This window comes from Rutidosis leptorrhynchoides, chromosome 2 (genome assembly GCF_046630445.1).
Source record: "Rutidosis leptorrhynchoides isolate AG116_Rl617_1_P2 chromosome 2, CSIRO_AGI_Rlap_v1, whole genome shotgun sequence".
NCBI classification, from domain to species: Eukaryota; Viridiplantae; Streptophyta; class Magnoliopsida; order Asterales; family Asteraceae; genus Rutidosis; species Rutidosis leptorrhynchoides.
In genome coordinates, this window is record NC_092334.1 from 364,266,170 (window position 1) to 364,288,454 (window position 22,285).

Here is a 22,285-nt window from a genome sequence, read left to right on the forward strand (position 1 = left end):
AATTGTAAGCATTTTTGTTAAGTAGAAGTATTTTGATAAGTGTATTGAAGTCTTTCAAAAGTGTATAAATACATATTAAAACACTACATGTATATACATTTTAACTGAGTCGTTAAGTCATCGTTAGTCGTTACATGTAAGTGTTGTTTTGAAACCTTTAGGTTAACGATCTTGTTAAATGTTGTTAACCCAATGTTTATAATAACAAAAGAGATTTTAAATTATTATATTATCATGATATTATGATGTACGAATATCTCTTAATATGATATATATACATTAAATGTCGTTACAACGATAAACGTTACATATATGTCTCGTTTCAAAATCATTAAGTTAGTAGTCTTGTTTTTACATATGTAGTTCATTGTTAATATAATTAATGATATGTTTACTTATCATAATATCATGTTAACTATATATATAACCATATATATGTCATCATATAGTTTTTTTACAAGTTTTAACGTTCGTGAATCACCGGTCAACTTGGGTGGTCAATTGTCTATATGAAACCTATTTCAATTAATCAAGTCTTAACAAGTTTGATTGCTTAACATGTTGGAAACATTTAATCATGTAAACATCAATCTCAATTAATATATATAAACATGGAAAAGTTCGGGTCACTACAGTACCTACTCGTTAAATAAATTTCGTCCCGAAATTTTAAGCTGTTGAAGGTGTTGACGAATCTTCTGGAAATAGATGCGGGTATTTCTTCTTCATCTGATCTTCACGCTCCCAGGTGAACTCGGGTCCTCTACGAGCATTCCATCGAACCTTAACAATTGGTATCTTGTTTTGCTTAAGTCTTTTAACCTCACGATCCATTATTTCGACGGGTTCTTCGATGAATTGGAGTTTTTCGTTGATTTGGATTTCATCTAACGGAATAGTGAGATCTTCTTTAGCAAAACATTTCTTCAAATTCGAGACGTGGAAAGTGTTATGTACAGCCGCGAGTTGTTGAGGTAACTCAAGTCGGTAAGCTACTGGTCCGACACGATCAATAATCTTGAATGGTCCAATATACCTTGGATTTAATTTCCCTCGTTTACCAAATCGAACAACGCCTTTCCAAGGTGAAACTTTAAGCATGACCATCTCTCCAATTTCAAATTCTATATCTTTTCTTTTAATGTCAGCGTAGCTCTTTTGTCGACTTTGGGCGGTTTTCAACCGTTGTTGAATTTGGATGATCTTCTCGGTAGTTTCTTGTATAATCTCCGGACCCGTAATCTGTCTATCCCCCACTTCACTCCAACAAATCGGAGACCTGCACTTTCTACCATAAAGTGCTTCAAACGGCGCCATCTCAATGCTTGAATGGTAGCTGTTGTTGTAGGAAAATTCTGCTAACGGTAGATGTCGATCCCAACTGTTTCCGAAATCAATAACACATGCTCGTAGCATGTCTTCAAGCGTTTGTATCGTCCTTTCGCTCTGCCCATCAGTTTGTGGATGATAGGCAGTACTCATGTCTAGACGAGTTCCTAATGCTTGCTGTAATGTCTGCCAGAATCTTGAAATAAATCTGCCATCCCTATCAGAGATAATAGAGATTGGTATTCCATGTCTGGAGACGACTTCCTTCAAATACAGTCGTGCTAACTTCTCCATCTTGTCATCTTCTCTTATTGGTAGGAAGTGTGCTGATTTGGTGAGACGATCAACTATTACCCAAATAGTATCAAAACCACTTGCAGTCCTTGGCAATTTAGTGATGAAATCCATGGTAATGTTTTCCCATTTCCATTCCGGGATTTCGGGTTGTTGAAGTAGACCTGATGGTTTCTGATGCTCAGCTTTGACCTTAGAACACGTCAAACATTCTCCTACGTATTTAGCAACATCGGCTTTCATACCCGGCCACCAAAAATGTTTCTTGAGATCCTTGTACATCTTCCCCGATCCAGGATGTATTGAGTATCTGGTTTTATGAGCTTCTCTAAGTACCATTTCTCTCATATCTCCAAATTTTGGTACCCAAATCCTTTCAGCCCTATACCGGGTTCCGTCTTCCCGAATATTAAGATGTTTCTCCGATCCTTTGGGTATTTCATCCTTTAAATTTCCCTCTTTTAAAACTCCTTGTTGCGCCTCCTTTATTTGAGTAGTAATGTTATTATGAATCATTATATTCATAGATTTTACTCGAATGGGTTCTCTATCCTTCCTGCTCAAGGCATCGGCTACCACATTTGCCTTCCCCGGGTGGTAACGAATCTCAAAATCGTAATCATTCAATAATTCAATCCACCTACGCTGCCTCATATTCAGTTGTTTCTGATTAAATATGTGTTGAAGACTTTTGTGGTCGGTATATATAATACTTTTGACCCCATATAAGTAGTGCCTCCAAGTCTTTAATGCAAAAACAACCGCGCCTAATTCCAAATCATGCGTCGTATAATTTTGTTCGTGAATCTTCAATTGTCTAGACGCATAAGCAATCACCTTCGTCCGTTGCATTAATACACAACCGAGACCTTGCTTTGATGCGTCACAATAAATCACAAAATCATCATTCCCTTCAGGCAATGACAATATAGGTGCCGTAGTTAGCTTTTTCTTCAATAACTGAAATGCTTTTTCTTGTTCATCATTCCATTCAAATTTCTTCCCTTTATGCGTTAATGCAGTCAAGGGTTTTGCTATTCTGGAAAAGTCTTGGATGAACCTTCTGTAGTAACCAGCTAGTCCTAAAAACTGGCGTATGTGTTTCGGAGTTTTCGGGGTTTCCCACTTTTCAACAGTTTCTATCTTTGCCGGATCCACCTTAATACCTTCTTTGTTCACTATGTGACCGAGGAATTGAACTTCTTCCAACCAAAATGCACACTTTGAAAACTTAGCGTACAATTCTTCCTTCCTCAATACTTCTAACACTTTTCTCAAATGTTCACCGTGTTCTTGGTCATTCTTTGAGTAAATAAGTATGTCATCAATGAAAACAATGACAAACTTGTCAAGGTATGGTCCACACACTCGGTTCATAAGGTCCATGAACACAGCTGGTGCATTAGTTAAACCAAACGGCATGACCATAAACTCGTAATGACCGTAACGTGTTCTGAAAGCAGTCTTTGGAATATCATCTTCTTTCACCCGCATTTGATGATACCCGGAACGTAAGTCAATCTTTGAATAAACAGACGAGCCTTGTAGTTGATCAAATAAGTCGTCGATTCTCGGTAGTGGGTAGCGGTTCTTGATGGTAAGTTTGTTCAACTCTCGGTAGTCGATACACAACCTGAATGTACCATCTTTCTTCTTGACAAACAAAACAGGAGCTCCCCACGGTGATGTGCTTGGTCGAATGAAACCACGCTCTAAAAGTTCTTGTAATTGGCTTTGCAGTTCTTTCATCTCACTGGGTGCGAGTCTGTAAGGAGCACGAGCTATTGGTGCAGCTCCTGGTACAAGATCTATTTGAAATTCAACGGATCGATGTGGGGGTAATCCCGGTAATTCTTTCGGAAATACATCGGGAAATTCTTTTGCAATGGGAACATCATTGATGCTCTTTTCTTCAGTTTGTACTTTCTCGACGTGTGCTAGAACAGCATAGCAACCTTTTCTTATTAGTTTTTGTGCCTTCAAATTACTAATAAGATGTAGCTTCGTGTTGCCCTTTTCTCCGTACACCATTAAGGGTTTTCCTTTTTCTCGTATAATGCGAATTGCATTTTTGTAACAAACGATCTCCGCTTTCACTTCTTTCAACCAGTCCATACCGATTATCACATCAAAACTCCCTAACTCTACTGGTATCAAATCAATCTTAAATGTTTCGCTAACCAGTTTAATTTCTCGATTCCGACATATATTATCTGCTGAAATTAATTTACCATTTGCTAATTCGAGTAAAAATTTACTATCCAAAGGCGTCAATGGACAACTTAATTTAGCACAAAAATCTCTACTCATATAGCTTCTATCCGCACCCGAATCAAATAAAACGTAAGCAGATTTATTGTCAATAAGAAACGTACCCGTAACAAGCTCCGGGTCTTCCTGTGCCTCTACCGCATTAATATTGAAAACTCTTCCACGGCCTTGTCCATTCGTGTTCTCCTGGTTCGGGCAATTTCTAATAATGTGGCCTGGTTTTCCACATTTATAACAAACTACATTGGCATAACTTGCTCCGACACTACTTGCTCCGCCATTACTCGTTCCGACACCATTTGTTCCTTTCGTTCTATTAACCCCTGGTCCGTAGACCTCACACTTCGCCGCGCTATGACCATTTCTTTTACACTTGTTGCAAAATTTGGTGCAGAACCCCGAGTGATTCTTTTCACACCTTTGGCATAGTCGCTTCTGATTGTTGTTGTTGTTGCGGTTATTATTGTTGTTGGGATGATTGTTGTAGTTGCTGTTGTTGTTGTTGTTGTTGTTGTTGTTGTTGGGCCGTTTGTTGTAGTTGCGATTGATGTTGCGATTGTTGGGATAATTGTTGCGATTATTGTTGTAATTGCTGTTGTTGTTGTATTGGTGATTCTTATCACCGTTTTCCTCCCACTTTCTTTTGACTTGCTTCACATTGGCCTCTTCAGCAGTCTGTTCTTTAATTCTTTCTTCAATCTGGTTCACTAGTTTGTGAGCCATTCTACATGCCTGTTGTATGGAGGCGGGCTCGTGTGAACTTATATCTTCTTGGATTCTTTCCGGTAATCCTTTCACAAACGCGTCGATCTTCTCTTCCTCATCTTCGAATGCTCCCGGACACAATAGGCACAATTCTGTGAATCGTCTTTCGTACGTGGTAATATCAAATCCTTGGGTTCGTAACCCTCTAAGTTCTGTCTTGAGCTTATTGACCTCGGTTCTGGGACGGTACTTCTCGTTCATCAAGTGTTTGAATGCTGACCACGGTAGTGCGTACGCATCATCTTGTCCCACTTGCTCTAGATAGGTATTCCACCATGTTAACGCAGAACCTGTGAAGGTATGCGTAGCGTACTTCACTTTGTCCTCTTCAGTACACTTACTTATGGCAAACACCGATTCAACCTTCTCGGTCCACCGTTTCAATCCGATCGGTCCTTCGGTTCCATCAAATTCCAAAGGTTTGCAGGCAGTGAATTCTTTGTAGGTGCATCCTACACGATTTCCTGTACTGCTAGATCCAAGGTTATTGTTGGTATGTAGCGCAGCCTGTACTGCGGCTATGTTTGAAGCTAGAAAAGTACGGAATTCCTCTTCATTCATATTCACGGTGTGTCGAGTAGTCGGTGCCATTTCCTTCAAAATAGTTAAATGGAACAAGTTAATCATACAGAATATTAAGAGTAGTTAATAGTATTTCGTAGCATAATATGAACTCATTTATAAAAGCTTTTTCTTCATATTAGCGTTTTATAAGTTTAAATTCGGGTAGTACCTACCCGTTAAGTTCATACTTAGTAGCTAATATACAATTCAACTACTACAATTCTATATGAAAAACTGATTATAATAATATTTCGCGTTCAAACTTTTATACAATATTTTACAAACTTACAATACCGCTTATTTTACATAAAGCATGAAATATAGCACACAATAACTTTGATACAAGATAGTTGTGAAGACAATTCTAGCTAGTACACAAGTCGTTCAGCAAAGGCAATAAATACACGTAATTCATACGTCCAGAAACAAGTCATGCATTCTGGTTTTACTAGGACTACTTCCCATCCTTGGTCTTGTGCAACATAACCGTTATGGCCGTTGATAAGACAGCGTGTTGTAACGTCATCAAAGGGATGAGGGTTACGTAATGTCCAACAGTCCCGTAATAATCTAAAAACCTCATTTCTTACCCCAATTACCGACTCCGTCACTTGTGGAAACGTTTTGTTTAATAGTTGTAGCCCGATGTTCTTGTTCTCACTTTGGTGAGAAGCGAACATTACTAATCCGTAAGCATAACATGCTTCTTTATGTTGCATGTTAGCCGCTTTTTCTAAATCACGAAGTCCAATATTCGGATATATTGAGTCAAAATAATTTCTTAACCCGTTGCGTAAAATAGCATTTGGGTTCCCCGCAATATATGCGTCAAAGTAAACACATCGTAACTTATGGGTTTCCCAATGTGATATCCCCCATCTTTCAAACGAAAGTCTCTTATAAACCAAGACATTCTTGGAACGTTCTTCGAATGTCTTACAAACTGATCTCGCCTTAAATAGTTGTGCCGAAGAATTCTGGCCGACTCTAGACAAGATTTCATCAATCATGTCTCCGGGTAGGTCTCTTAAAATATTGGGTTGTCTATCCATTTTGTATTTTTAAACTGTAAAATAGACAAGAGTTAGATTCATAAAAAAAAATACTTATTAATACAAGCAATTTTTACATATATCATAAAGCATAAGAACACTATATTCCATATATTACACCACACGAATACAACTATCTTATTCCGACTCGCTCGTTTCTTCTTCTTCGGTTTTGGTTCGTTTTGCCAAGTTTCTAGGGATATATGATGTTCCCCTAATACGAACCGTCGTTGTCCACATTGGTTTAGAAAAACCTGGTGGTTTAGAGGTTCCCGGGTCATTGTTACAACTTAAGGACTTCGGGGGTTGACGATACATATAAAGTTCATCGGGGTTGGAATTAGATTTCTCTATTTTTATGCCCTTTCCCTTATTATTTTCTTTTGCCTTTTTAAATTCAGTTGGGGTAATTTCTATAACATCATCGGAATTCTCGTCGGAATCCGATTCATCGGAGAATTGGTAATCCTCCCAATATTTTGCTTCCTTGGCGGAAACACCATTGACCATAATTAACTTTGGTCGGTTGGTTGAGGATTTTCTTTTACTTAACCGTTTTATTATTTCCCCCACCGGTTCTATTTCTTCATCCGGTTCCGATTCTTCTTCCGGTTCCGATTCTTCTTCCGGTTCCGACTCTTCTTCCGGTTCCTCTTCGGGAACTTGTGAATCAGTCCACAAATTATTCCAATTTACATTTGACTCTTCATTATTATTAGGTGAGTCAATGGGACTTGTTCTAGAGGTAGACATCTATCACATAATATCAAACACGTTAAGAGATTAATATATCACATAATATTCATATGTTAAAAATATATAGTTTCCAACAAAAATGTTAAGCAATCATTTTTAAAGAAAACACGGTCGAAGTCCAGACTCACTAATGCATCCTAACAAACTCGATAAGACACACTAATGCAAATTTTCTGGTTCTCTAAGACCAACGCTCTGATACCAACTGAAATGTCCCGTTCTTATTGATTAAAAACGTCCCATATTAATTGATTTCGTTGCGAGGTTTTGACCTCTATATGAGACGTTTTTCAAAGACTGCATTCATTTTAAAACAAACCATAACCTTTATTTCATCAATAAAGGTTTAAAAAGCTTTAAGTAGATTATCAAATAATGATAATCTAAAATATCCTGTTTACACACGACCATTACATAATGGTTTACAATACAAATATGTTACAACAAAATAAGTTTCTTGAATGCAGTTTTTACACAATATCATACAAGCATGGACTCCAAATCTCGTCCTTATTTAAGTATGCGACAGCGGAAGCTCTTAATAATCACCTGAGAATAAACATGCTTAAAACGTCAACAAAAATGTTGGTGAGTTATAGGTTTAACCTATATATATCAAATCGTAACAATAGACCACAAGATTTCATATTTCAATACACATCCCATACATAGAGATAAAAATCATTCATATGGTGAACACCTGGTAACCGACAATAACAAGATGCATATATAAGAATATCCCCATCATTCCGGGACACCCTTCGGATATGATATAAATTTCGAAGTACTAAAGCATCCGGTACTTTGGATGGGGTTTGTTAGGCCCAATAGATCTATCTTTAGGATTCGCGTCAATTAGGGTGTCTGTTCCCTAATTCTTAGATTACCAGACTTAATAAAAAGGGGCATATTCGATTTCGATAATTCAACCATAGAATGTAGTTTCACGTACTTGTGTCTATTTTGTAAATCATTTATAAAACCTGCATGTATTCTCATCCCAAAAATATTAGATTTTAAAAGTGGGACTATAACTCACTTTCACAGATTTTTACTTCGTCGGGAAGTAAGACTTGGCCACTGGTTGATTCACGAACCTATAACAATATATACATATATATCAAAGTATGTTCAAAATATATTTACAACACTTTTAATATATTTTGATGTTTTAAGTTTATTAAGTCAGCTGTCCTCGTTAGTAACCTACAACTAGTTGTCCACAGTTAGATGTACAGAAATAAATCGATAAATATTATCTTGAATCAATCCACGACCCAGTGTATACGTATCTCAGTATTGATCACAACTCAAACTATATATATTTTGGAATCAACCTCAACCCTGTATAGCTAACTCCAACATTCACATATAGAGTGTCTATGGTTGTTCCGAAATATATATAGATGTGTCGACATGATAGGTCGAAACATTGTATACGTGTCTATGGTATCTCAAGATTACATAATATATAATACAAGTTGATTAAGTTATGGTTGGAATAGATTTGTTACCAATTTTCACGTAGCTAAAATGAGAAAAATTATCCAATCTTGTTTTACCCATAACTTCTTCATTTTAAATCCGTTTTGAGTGAATCAAATTGCTATGGTTTCATATTGAACTCTATTTTATGAATCTAAACAAAAAAAGTATAGGTTTCTAGTCGGAAAAATAAGTTACAAGTCGTTTTTGTAAAGGTAGTCATTTCAGTCGAAAGAACGACGTCTAGATGACCATTTTAGAAAACATACTTCCACTTTGAGTTTAACCATAATTTTTGGATATAGTTTCATGTTCATAATAAAAATCATTTTCTCAGAATAACAACTTTTAAATCAAAGTTTATCATAGTTTTTAATTAACTAACCCAAAACAGCCCGCGGTGTTACTACGACGGCGTAAATCCGGTTTTACGGTGTTTTTCGTGTTTCCAGGTTTTAAATCATTAAGTTAGCATATCATATAGATATAGAACATGTGTTTAGTTGATTTTAAAAGTCAAGTTAGAAGGATTAACTTTTGTTTGCGAACAAGTTTAGAATTAACTAAACTATGTTCTAGTGATTACAAGTTTAAACCTTCGAATAAGATAGCTTTATATGTATGAATCGAATGATGTTATGAACATCATTACTACCTTAAGTTCCTTGGATGAACCTACTGAAAAAGAGAAAAATGGATCTAGCTTCAATGGATCCTTGGATGGCTCAAAGTTCTTGAAGCAAAATCATGACACGAAAACAAGTTCAAGTAAGATCATCACTTGAAATAAGATTGTTATAGTTATAGAAATTGAACCAAAGTTTGAATATGATTATTACCTTGTATTAGAATGATAACCTACTGTAAGAAACAAAGATTTCTTGAGGTTGGATGATCACCTTACAAGATTGGAAGTGAGCTAGCAATCTTGAAAGTATTCTTGATTTTATGAAACTAGAACTTTTGAAATTTATGAAGAACACTTAGAACTTGAAGATAGAACTTGAGAGAGATCAATTAGATGAAGAAAATTGAAGAATAAAAGTGTTTGTAGGTGTTTTTGGTCGTTGGTGTATGGATTAGATATAAAGGATATGTAATTTTGTTTTCATGTAAATAAGTCATGAATGATTACTCATATTTTTTGTAATCTTATGAGATATTTCATGCTAGTTGCCAAATGATGGTTCCCACATGTGTTAGGTGACTCACATGGGCTGCTAAGAGCTGATCATTGGAGTGTATATACCAATAGTACATACATCTAAAAGCTGTGTATTGTACGAGTACGAATACGGTTGCATACGAGTAGAATTGTTGATGAAACTGAACGAGAATGTAATTGTAAGCATTTTTGTTAAGTAGAAGTATTTTGATAAGTGTATTGAAGTCTTTCAAAAGTGTATAAATACATATTAAAACACTACATGTATATACATTTTAACTGAGTCGTTAAGTCATCGTTAGTCGTTACATGTAAGTGTTGTTTTGAAACCTTTAGGTTAACGATCTTGTTAAATGTTGTTAACCCAATGTTTATAATAACAAAAGAGATTTTAAATTATTATATTATCATGATATTATGATGTACGAATATCTCTTAATATGATATATATACATTAAATGTCGTTACAACGATAAACGTTACATATATGTCTCGTTTCAAAATCATTAAGTTAGTAGTCTTGTTTTTACATATGTAGTTCATTGTTAATATAATTAATGATATGTTTACTTATCATAATATCATGTTAACTATATATATAACCATATATATGTCATCATATAGTTTTTTTACAAGTTTTAACGTTCGTGAATCACCGGTCAACTTGGGTGGTCAATTGTCTATATGAAACCTATTTCAATTAATCAAGTCTTAACAAGTTTGATTGCTTAACATGTTGGAAACATTTAATCATGTAAACATCAATCTCAATTAATATATATAAACATGGAAAAGTTCGGGTCACTACAATTTCCCTAATTCTTAGGCTACCAAGCTAAAAGGGGCGATATCCGATTTCGATAATCCAACCATAGAATGTAGTTTCAATTACTTGTGTATATTTCGTAAAACATTTATAAAAGCAGCGCATGTATTCTCAGTCCCAAAAATATATATTGCAAAAGCATTTAAAAAGTGATCAAATGAAACTCATGATACTGTATTTTGTAGTAAAAATACATATGACGACATTGAACAAATGCAAGGTTGGCCTCGGATTCATGAACCTATATTAAGTATATATATTCATATATTGGTCAATATCTGTTTAACAATTTAGGTCAGGTCATAGTGTATCACAATCCTAATGCTCGAGATTATCATGCAAAAGTCAACAAAAGTCAATTTGAACCAAAATGATTTACAAAATCTATACATGTTTATTATGTAACTTAAATAGTCGTTTTATATATTTAAATATATTTATCAGGTTTTATTAAAGTAAATAATAAAAGTCATTTATTAAAATATATATATATATATATATATATATATATATATATATATATATATATATATATATGATAAAAATATACTTTTATATATCTTAAGTAATAAAATTTATAAAGTTCACTTAATATCATAAAAATATAGTGGTATTTATTATTAATGTAATTATATTACGCATGGTAAAAATATCTTTGTATTACATATTTATTTGATAAAATAATATTGATAATAATAATAAAAGTTGTATTATTTTGTAATAATAATAATTATTATTATTCTACTAATAATAACGATATTTATTTTTACTAATGATGATGATAATTCTAAACATAACGATACTTTTTATTAATATCTTTAATAATAATAATAATAATAATAATAATAATAATAATAATAATAATAATAATAATAATAATAATAATAATAATAATAATAATAATTCTATTCAAAATAATAATTTTTAATAATAATAATACTAAAATGATAATAATAATGATATTTTATAATAGCAATGATATTTCTATTAAAAATGATAATTTTAATAAAATGATAGTTTTAATATTATTGATACTTTAATAATAATAATATTGAAAACGATATTTTTATCAATATATTACAATATTTTAATTTCATCATGATACATATACTCTTTATTTCCTAATCGATTTGTTTAATAGCTTTTAGTACTCTTTTATATCGCATTCATAATAATGATAGTAATCATAATAATTAGATGATACTAATATTAGTTTTAGTGATAATAATATTAATAATAATAAATATATTAATAATATTAATGATAATACTAAATATTATAATAATAATAATAATAATAATAATAATAATAATAATAATAATAATAATAATAATAATAATAATAATAATAATAATAATAATAATAATAATAATAATATTAATAATATTAATAATAATATTAATAATAATCTTAATGATAATAATGATAGTAATACTAATAATAATGACAATTTTAATGATAATACTTATAACGATATTGATATTGATATTAATAATAATTATTATTATTATTATTAAATAATAATTATAACGACGATAGTAATAATAATCATTTTATCAATAATACTAAAATCAATAATAATTCAGTTGACTATAACTTTTAATCCGTTCATCGAAACCACACGATTCCTAAATTAAAAGTTATTGATTTTTCGCCAGCTTTCCAACGACATACATATCATATACCTTATCTCAGTAGTATATGTATTAAATTCAGGATTCATCATAAACTATCTAAAGACAATATTAAGCGTACAAGCATGCATAATCCTATATACTCGAGCACTAGTCAGGGATACACTATTAATATATAAAAATTAAGTTATGAGTGCTCATGTATCAATATTGAGATTCAATAATGCAGGAAAGTATGTAGACGCAACGGAGATGATAAACACTAAGTTGACCTCAAGAGTTATACCCCCGAACCACCCATAACCTCTTTAGCTATAACCCATAATTTCCTTAGCTCTATCCCACTCGAAAACTCGTTTTGAAATAACCCGATCATACCCCCGTCGTAGTATTTTATGTATAATACTAATAATAATAATAATAACAATACTTCTAATAATAGTATTATTACTAATAATATTAATTTTAATATTAATAATAATAATATAAATAATAAATATAATATTACAGAGGGAGTACGAATATATGTGTGTGTGAGTGAATGAATCAAAATGAAAAACGAACATGCTTTTAAAGACTTGGCCTGCTCCCCCCTTCCATGCGATCGCATGGGTTCAAGGGAGTTTGGCCATGCGATTGCATGGCCTTGGATTCCATCTCAGGTTCGATTAAAACGTGGGCGGCCATGGTTTATAAAATTATATATTTAATATATTTAATTTATATAATTAATTATATATAATATTATATTTACGTGCATAATTAAATTGTAATTTTAGTTCCGATAAGTTATACATTGGAAAATGGTTTATGTCACGGTTTCGGTTTATCGAACGACGTTTTCATACACTTAGAAAACTAGCACTTTACGTTTCGTGACGTGTACCTTTATCAATAATTAGCCTTAATCATCGATAGACTATACTATGCAAAGTATAACCTTTACATTTGAGTGTTGTGGTCCTTTGCTTCTATAAATCAATGTCTCGTTGGTTATCAAAATATATTATTTTAAATCAAACATTTTACGACTAAGTTAATATTATCTTTATCACTTTGTAAAATATATATATATATATATATATATATATATATATATATATATATATATATATATAAATATATAAATTTGTACATATTGTATGTAATTGAAATATTTATTTAATAACATAATATTTAGTTTTTCAAAACTAATTATATTTTAAAGTTTATTTTAAAATCGTTTAGGAAAATATTATAACACGTAACATTTATACTTATTATTCATTTATGTGTTAGTATTTATTTAAAAACATATCTGAATATCAATTGAATCAAATAACCAGTGTTACTATCGTTTACTTAACTAATTTGAAATCATATATATTTTCAATATTCATAAACACGTTTTAAATATACGTTGCGAGTTATATATATATTTAATCCTAATAATTTATATCCTATTGTATATATTCAAATTATGTTATTTAAACAAAACATTTTAATAAATAAATTATATTGAATCGAAAAGCGTTTTCGCACGTTTGAAAATAGATCAACCGAATATTATGAAATTCAATTCTCCACTAACTTTTGTCTAGCTTTCGTTATTTGACATTTTTGTTCTTACATGTAAATCACTTACCAATTATTCCGAATACCGTTAAAAAGGGATGATTTCTCAAATCAACGTGGACCTCATAACAGAGACCCGTAATAACTCATCATGTATCTGATAATTCAATCATTTGATATTATCTTTTAATCCCGTCGACAAATATATTAAACATATATTGAAACAATTATGTTGAAATATAGTATTATACATCTAATACTTTTGTTAATGTTTTCAATTAATATATATATATATATATATATATATATATATATATATATATATATATATATATATATATATATATATATATATATATATATATAATCATATATGCACATCCAGTTATGTATATATTGTTCGTGAATCGTCGAGCACGGTCAAAGGGTGATTGATTACATGAACACAGTTCAAAGTTTTTGAGATTTCAACATTACAGACTTTGCTTATCATGTCGGAAACGTATAGTGATCAAGTTTAAATTTCGTCGGAAATTTCCGGGTTGTCACACTTATTTTATAAACCTTGATCTTCATCATCCGAAGTACAATCACCAATCATTCATGTTAATCAAGACAAAAATTTAAATCCAGTTTAACCAAAATTTTCTACTATATATAACGACATGATTTTGGCCAATGCAACGTAGACATGCATAATAATGATCATGATGATGACTACAATGATGTCATTATATTTTATTTGAAAGGCAACAGATTTATTCTATTTCTCACTAAAATTCAGTACAAAGGATCATTGAGACTAATGCTTTGAAACAGAACAATCAAATGAAATAAGAAGCGACAAGACACGAATTTAGGATTTTAAACTAATTTAGCCGTGATGGTCATAGATATTCGGATTTGCAAGCCACTGGTTCCAGTCAAAGGAGATACGATTCGATCGGTTGGATATCCATTGGAAGGATTTTACTTGGATTTCGTTGAGTGTCGTTGGGATATTCCATACTTTCTTACCAAATACTTTGGCATTTCGGTTGTTCCATAAGATATGTTCGCAAATCCGTTCGACCGCTTGCCATATTGTAACACTATCCATTTTTCATTTTTTTATAACACAGTCGAAGACAACAATCATCATAAATATCCAGATTAACTTTTACAAAAGGACACAGATCAACATTAATCCATAATTATTACAATTCATTATTAAATCAATTATTACACAAAACAGTGTTACATGACATCAGTAATTGACTCTGGTCACACTCAGTTCTAAAACGAAGTAAGAAAACATCAGAGTTGGGTCTTGTCAGACATGTCTTCTAAACCGCTCGTAACACCCAATCCAACTAGCAGTACCTAGACCTGCAAGGGGAGTAAATGTGGAGGGTTAGTACACCGCTAAGTGAATGGATACTATCTAACAGACATAGCTTAAGCATCACACAAGCTATACCCTACACATCATACACATGCTAACCATCAACTAGCATACAAATAAAGACAATACGAGGATCGGCGGCTTGTACGAGCACACCACACCTAGCTGATCGGGCTAGTGTCTACAGATAGTTCTTTCCTGTTGAATCAATACACAGACAACATAAACGAACCCAACCTCCTTGGGCCTGGTTGACCTCATACAGACTCTAACCTCCTCGGGCCTGGTTATGAGTCTCCAGCCTCCTCCGGCCTGGCTGATGCCAAACACGGTGATATTTTATAAGCTTATTATATTTCATATATTTGTATATATGTTTGATTATATATATTAATTTGATATTATACCTTACAAAGTTCATAATATCATGTTTGTTCAACTAGTATGGAAAAAGTAAAAAAAAAAAAAAATCGTTTCGAAAGTAAATTTGTTTTTATCTAAAACCGAACCGAATTCAAATTCGGTTTTTTGATTTTAATATTTGAATTCCGTTTCGGTTCGATTTATTTTAACTGAAAAAATCGTACGGAAAAAATCAAAAATCAAGGCGATAAACACTCATTAAGTAATTTCCCCCTTCATTTTCATAAGCATGTGAATGTGAATACAACAATTTCTTTGAATTACAAGATTCGTGTTTTTTGCTTAAATCCTTTGCAAATTCAAAGCAAGCAATTCGTTCATATGTATTCATGCTCAATTCCTTGAATTATTTCAAGAATCTACCCATACTCTTCAGATCAAAAAACAATCAATCAAGATTCATATCTAGTACCACCCCTGTTCCCACTCATGATCATATTTCCCACCTCATATTAGATCAAAAATCAGCATCTGAAGCTCTTCACACTTTCAGATGGGCATCAAAGCTCCCTCATTTCATCCACAGTCAGTCCACTTACAGAGCTCTAGTTCACAAGCTCTGCACTTTCCGCCATTTCGATACCGTCCACCAAGTGCTCGACGAAATGCCAAGCTCAATCGGATCACCACCAAACGATGATATCTTTATCACTATTGTTCGTGGGTTAGGGAGGGCTCGAATGATTCGGCAAGTCACTAAAGTCCTTGACTTGGTTTCTAGATTCAATGTAACGCCCACGCTTAAAATCTACAACTCGATACTGGATGTTCTTGTTAAAGAAGATATTGATATAGCCAGGGGTTTTTACAGGAGGAAGATGATGGGTTGTGGTGTAGAAGGCGATATGTATACATTTGGTATATTGATGAAAGGACTTTGTTTGACGAATCGCATAGCTGATGGTTTTAAGCTTTTGCAGACGATGAAGATTAAGGGTGTGACGCCAAACACTGTTATATACAACACGTTGATCCATGCTCTTTGCAAGAACGGAAAACTTGGGATCGGGAGAGCTAGAAGTTTAATGAATGAAATGGTAGATCCTAACAATGTTACTTTTAATATTCTAATAACTGCATATTGTAAAGAAGATAATCTAATTCAAGCACTTGTGATGTTAGAGAAAAGTTTCAATCTTGGATTTGTGCCTGATGTGATTACGATCACCAAGGTAGTGGAAATACTTTGTAGCAAAGATCGTGCTATGGAAGCGGTGGAGGTTTTAGAACGAGTAGAAAATAAAGGTGGGACGATTGATGTTGTGGCTTATAACACTTTAGTAAAGGGTTTTTGTAATTTGAAGAAAGCTAAGGTTGCACGTCGGTTTTTAAAGGAGATGGAGTTAAAGGGATGCCTTCCAAATGTGTACACTTATAATGCATTGATATCAGGCTTTTGTGAGTTGGGTTTGTTAGATTCGGCCCTTGATATGTTCGATGAGATGAAAACAGCTGGGATCAGTTGGAATTTCGTTACATTCGATACGTTAGTTTGTGGGTTGTGTTCAGGAGGAAGAATAGAAGATGGGTATAAAATTATGGAATTAATGGAGGAGAGCAAGAGTGGTTCGGTGGGCCATATAAGTCCGTATAACAGCATGTTATATGGTTTGTATAAAGCGAACCGAAATGATGAGGCTCTTGACTTTTTGAAAAAGATGGGAATGAAATTTCCACGAGCTGTTGATAAAAGCCGACAGATATTGCAGTTTTGTGAGGAGGGTAGAATAGAAGATGCGAAGAAGACGTATGATCAGATGATTCAAGAAGGCAGCGTTCCAAGTGTTTTTGTTTATACAGCTTTGATTAAAAGGCTTTGTGATGAAAAGTTGGTGAAAGAAGCGTTAGAGATGACAAACGATATGTTATCGGGTGGTTATGTTCCTAATGCAACAATGCTTAATGCTTTAGTTGAGACGTTGTGTGAAGAGGGTAAACTTGGGAGTGCGTTGAAATTGGTCGAGGATATGGTTGGAAGAGGTTGTTTGATCGATTCGGGAAGTTATAGTGCGTTGATATGTGCATTCTGCGAAAGAGGAGATATACACAGGTGTTTGATGCTGTTTATGGAGATGGTTGAAAAGGGTAATGTTCCTAGCTATGTTTTATGGAATACTGTAGTTGACTGTCTTGCTAAAGAATCAGTGTTGTTTAAAAGCAATAATTTGTGTTTTGTGAATGACATGTTAGATTGTATCCTTAAAACCTAGTCAAGAATTATTGGTTTGGGCCACTTTTACCAACAAGCTAATGTAGCCAAACAAGTCTATTAAACTAGGGGGAAGTATATGAATGGATAATGGATGTATGCTTCTGTTTACTTGTTTATTAAAGGGAGCAGCAGTAATGATTAATGTGTGATTTTATGCTAAAACATGGAGCTGGCAATTTCGATGGTTAATGAATAAGTTGCTTGAGACTATGTTATCTTTTTCGCTAACAAGTCAATAGGGTATGGATATAATAAACAACACTGAATTAACAATTAGGGCACTCGTTAGCCAAACCCAAACTTGTATATACTACAGCTAACCTAATAAATCAGTTTATTTATTTAGATTACTAAAATAGCACGGATAATAAGAAGGACCGAGTACTAGAAAATCGTAAGAGAAATAAAGATTAGATCGAGTCACTGGATAAATTAAAGGCACAAAATCTGTTTTATTCTTACATTTTGTAACCATATATTTAAATCTAATTCATTTATGCTTCTGTTACTACCCACAAACACTTTAATAAATAACAAGAAAAAACACAGCATCCATTGATCCAAAAATGCCAACACCACCCGAATTACCTTCAATACTCAAACTAATCGTCCCAGCCGGCGGTGCAAAACCAGGGCCACCAGTGGGACCCGCGTTAGGTGTTTACAAAATAAACTTAATGGCATTCTGCAAAGAGTTCAATGCACGAACACAAATATACAAACCGAACAATCCAATTCCTGCAACGGTCAAGGTAGCAAAGGATTACACGTTTGAGCTTTCTATAAAATCTCCTTCTGTCGCATGGTACTTAAAAAATGCTGCAGGGATCGAGTCAGCGAGCGGTAAACCTGGTCATGTGGTTGCGACAAGTTTAACGTTAAAACATGTTTACGAGATTGCAAAGGTTAAGCAGTCGGATCCTTATTGTCAGTATATGTCATTAGAGGCGATTTCGAGGTCAATTATTGGTACTGCTAATTCTATGGGGATTAAGATTGTTAAGGAGTTGGATTAGTCTTTTATTAATTATGATACATGATATATTTGTGTTCGTGTTAATAAATGTGTTATTATATATTCATCATTTTAGGTTCAAACTACTATGATTATCATTATTAGACTACTCTTAACCATGACGGTCCGTCATGGGATCACTGACTGCCACATCAGCACCTCCTTCCCATCACTAACGAACCACTAAACTGCTAACATCCATGACGTACCCATCACACACTTCCTTACACTCACTAAATTAATTTATTTAATTGTATGTACAAGTTTAAAGTTAAATGTAAAAAAAAAAAAGCTTTAACCCCGTCCTTCAAAATGTCATCTATCAACGGCGGATGCATACCATTCCACTATTAATTATTATTATCATCATCATTATAAAGTGTTCACCATACACTATTTACAAAAAATATTCAGTTACTGAAAATCAATTATACTTTTGACTATGATGTACCCATCACACACTTCCTTACACTCACTAAATTAATTTATTTAATTGTATGTACAAGTTTAAAGTTAAATGTAAAAAAAAAAAAAAAAAACTTTAACCCCGTCCTTCAAAATGTCATCTATCAACGGCGGATGCATGCCATTCCACTATTAATTATTATTATCATCATCATTATAAAGTGTTCACCATACACTATTTACAAAAGATATTCAGTTACTGAAAATCAATTATACTTTTGACTATCACCAAAATTTGTATTGTAACAGATAATATCAGATTTACCAGTATTGTTTTTTTTTAATTACAATTTTTTTATTGTGGTTTGTTCAAAGGTAAATCGATATTCATATTCCTATCGTACGTATTCAATGTATGTGATACGGACGTTATCGTCGATATTTCTGACTAAAATAACACCGCTGTTTGGTCAATGGTTGTCAAAGCAAGTATCAATTTTTTTATTTTTGAAAATTTTTTTATTTGTTATAATATCTTTACAGCCACATAAGTCAAGATATGGCTGCACAATTTTATTGGATTCATATCTCTTTAACTGTTTAACTTTTGACGCATTATTAGGTTGAATAAAAGTTGTACAGTAACTTATGTACTATAAATATGCAATCAAGTGTGTTGTAACAGATGCACAATTCTGAATATATTTTTCATACACTACTCATACATATACTCTCCTTTTCGTTATGTTATTTATTAGTAGTTTATAGTCAAGAACCAGACTACAAAAGGTAGTTATAAACCTACTAAATTATAACACGTTATCAGCACGATTATCTCAACATTTATACTAAATATGGTTGGCTCTGCCACCTAACTAATATATGGTCGGTTATACCACCTAAATGATATATGGTCGACATTGTCGCCTAATTTACATTTATGTTATCTAACATTTATTTATGTATACTAACATTTACAGTTATGTTCACTAACATTTATATTTATGTTATTTAAGTTATATATGGTCGGTTATACCACCTGAATTATATTTTTTTTGTAATCTAACTTTTATTAACTTCACTAACATTTATATTTATGTTAATAAGACCTCATGATTGTACGCAACACGTCATTTGACAACACGGTACTTTATGTACGCAACACGTCATTTGACAACACGGTACCGTGGGTCGAGATTAATTCCGATCAATACGAATACGATGGGGTCTTTATATGTTATCTAACATTTATGATTACTTATGCAATTTATCATTATTTATTTCATGCATACTAATATTTATTCTTAAAATTTATTATTTATGTATAATTTCTTTTTTTTTGGTTGATCGTTTATGGTGCCTGCTCCAGAAAGTAAGCTTCAAAGATAAATGGTAGGTAAGGGTTTGTTTGTTTTATGGATCCTGATTATTTTTACTCCATATAATTTGTTTACCAGTTAAAAAAATATGGGGAAAGCAACACGTGTGCCACTAACCCAACTACCCATTTTCAGTGAAGGAACATGTGGTCTAGTAACTTTAAATATCCACTTTCAAAACAACTAAAACATGATGAACCATAAAATATATTTTAGAACATAACAGATCAAAAGATTATGGCGTTAAATAAGATTAGTCATGTGTTACAAAACTTAAAGGTGAAAGTAAATGTGGCAAATGGGTGAGTTGAATAAAAAGTCTAAATTACTATTGTTTTGATATGTGAACAGGTTGAATAAAAAGTCTAAATTACTATTGTTTTGATATGTGAAAGTAAAATGTGGCAAATGGGTGACTTGGAACGTTTTTTTGTCAAAAACTTTAATTTTTTTTTCTATTGATATCCTATACGCTAATTGTTCATATTAAAAAAACTGATAGGGTTGATAATGTAACTTTTTCATAAAAAAAGGCAAATTTATGTTTACCGGCAGGGGCGAAAATACTAGGGGGCATGGAAAACACCTGCCCCAGTTTACTTGAAATTTTCAAGCTTAAAGAATTTGGATTTTTTTTTTATTTTGCCCTTAGTAGATTTTATTTTTATTATCTTATCTTATATACAATCAAGTAAAAAAATAAAAAAAAAAACCTTGAAGTTTTAGAAACAACATGGTAATTGATTTGTAGAGGGTTTACGTTTAAAGCAATTTTGAGAAATTAAAACAATGTACCTCGAAGTTTATACGGAGTAATTGTTTTGTGTGAAAAAAGGTAGCCTTGAAATTTTAGATGAAACACTCATAAAGGAGGAAGAAATAGTGAACTTTGGGAATGAGAATGGAAAAGGACTTGGATTAGGAATTGGAATTCTGGAAGAAAAAAAAAATTAAAACAATATGGTATTATGGTATAAGGGTAGTTTCATTTCCACTAATAATTGGGGTAAAATGTGAGGTGTCGGTGAATGGCAAGCAACGCGGGACCCGATCCATGAAGTGGGGGCATTGCATGTGATTATGGACAAGAAAGTGTTTAAATGAGTTTTACAGAAAGGGGGAAAGTAAAGTAATTTTTTTTTTTCTCAAAACGTGTAAAATGTTTTGTTAAAAACGTGACCGTTTGAAAAAGGAGGTTGAATAATAAAACTTAAAAAATAAATTATTTTTTAAGAGTGTGCATCAAAATGGCCCGTTTAATAATGGGAAGTTAAAAAGACAGTCAAATTGTTTCAACGAACAAGGGTTCAATTGGATGTTTGTTAAAAAAAAAAAAAAATCCAAATTTTCAGTTATTTGATTTTTTTTTTTTTTTAAAAAAAATTCGCGGGTACGGGTGATGGATCCAATGAATCCACATCCACGACTCGCGGGTGCCATCCCTAATTGTGACGAGTACAAATCAACTAAAAGTCTAAAAGATAAATGCTCCTATAGGGACCAAATGTTCACAATAATTGCTAAGCTAGATATGAAACAAATAGTTCATCAAGAAAAAAAAAATATGCATCTAAAGCTTCTACTAAAAATTAATGTGCAATGTACAACATATAACTATATGGTCAAATTCATTTGAGCCTTCAGAGTCTCACACACATATATATATATATATATATATATATATATATATATATATATATATATATATATATATATATATATATATATATATATATATGATGAAAAGCGCAACGCATATGATAAGCGCATAT

The 22,285-nt window shown here is 32.5% G+C and overlaps 2 protein-coding genes across 2 annotated transcripts; both read left to right on the forward strand.

Moving 5' to 3' along the window:
- Window positions 1-15,749: 15,749 nt before the first annotated feature.
- On the forward strand, window positions 15,750-17,761 carry LOC139892019 (pentatricopeptide repeat-containing protein At2g17525, mitochondrial). Its single transcript, XM_071875049.1, has one exon. The coding sequence runs from the start codon at window positions 15,832-15,834 to the stop codon at window positions 17,710-17,712; it is 1,881 nt and encodes a 626-aa protein (XP_071731150.1). The 5' UTR covers window positions 15,750-15,831; the 3' UTR covers window positions 17,713-17,761.
- Window positions 17,762-18,280: 519 nt separating this feature from the next.
- LOC139888959 (large ribosomal subunit protein uL11m-like) lies at window positions 18,281-18,730 on the forward strand. The gene has a single exon (XM_071871938.1). The coding sequence runs from the start codon at window positions 18,281-18,283 to the stop codon at window positions 18,728-18,730; it is 450 nt and encodes a 149-aa protein (XP_071728039.1).
- The last annotated feature ends 3,555 nt before the right edge of the window (window positions 18,731-22,285 follow it).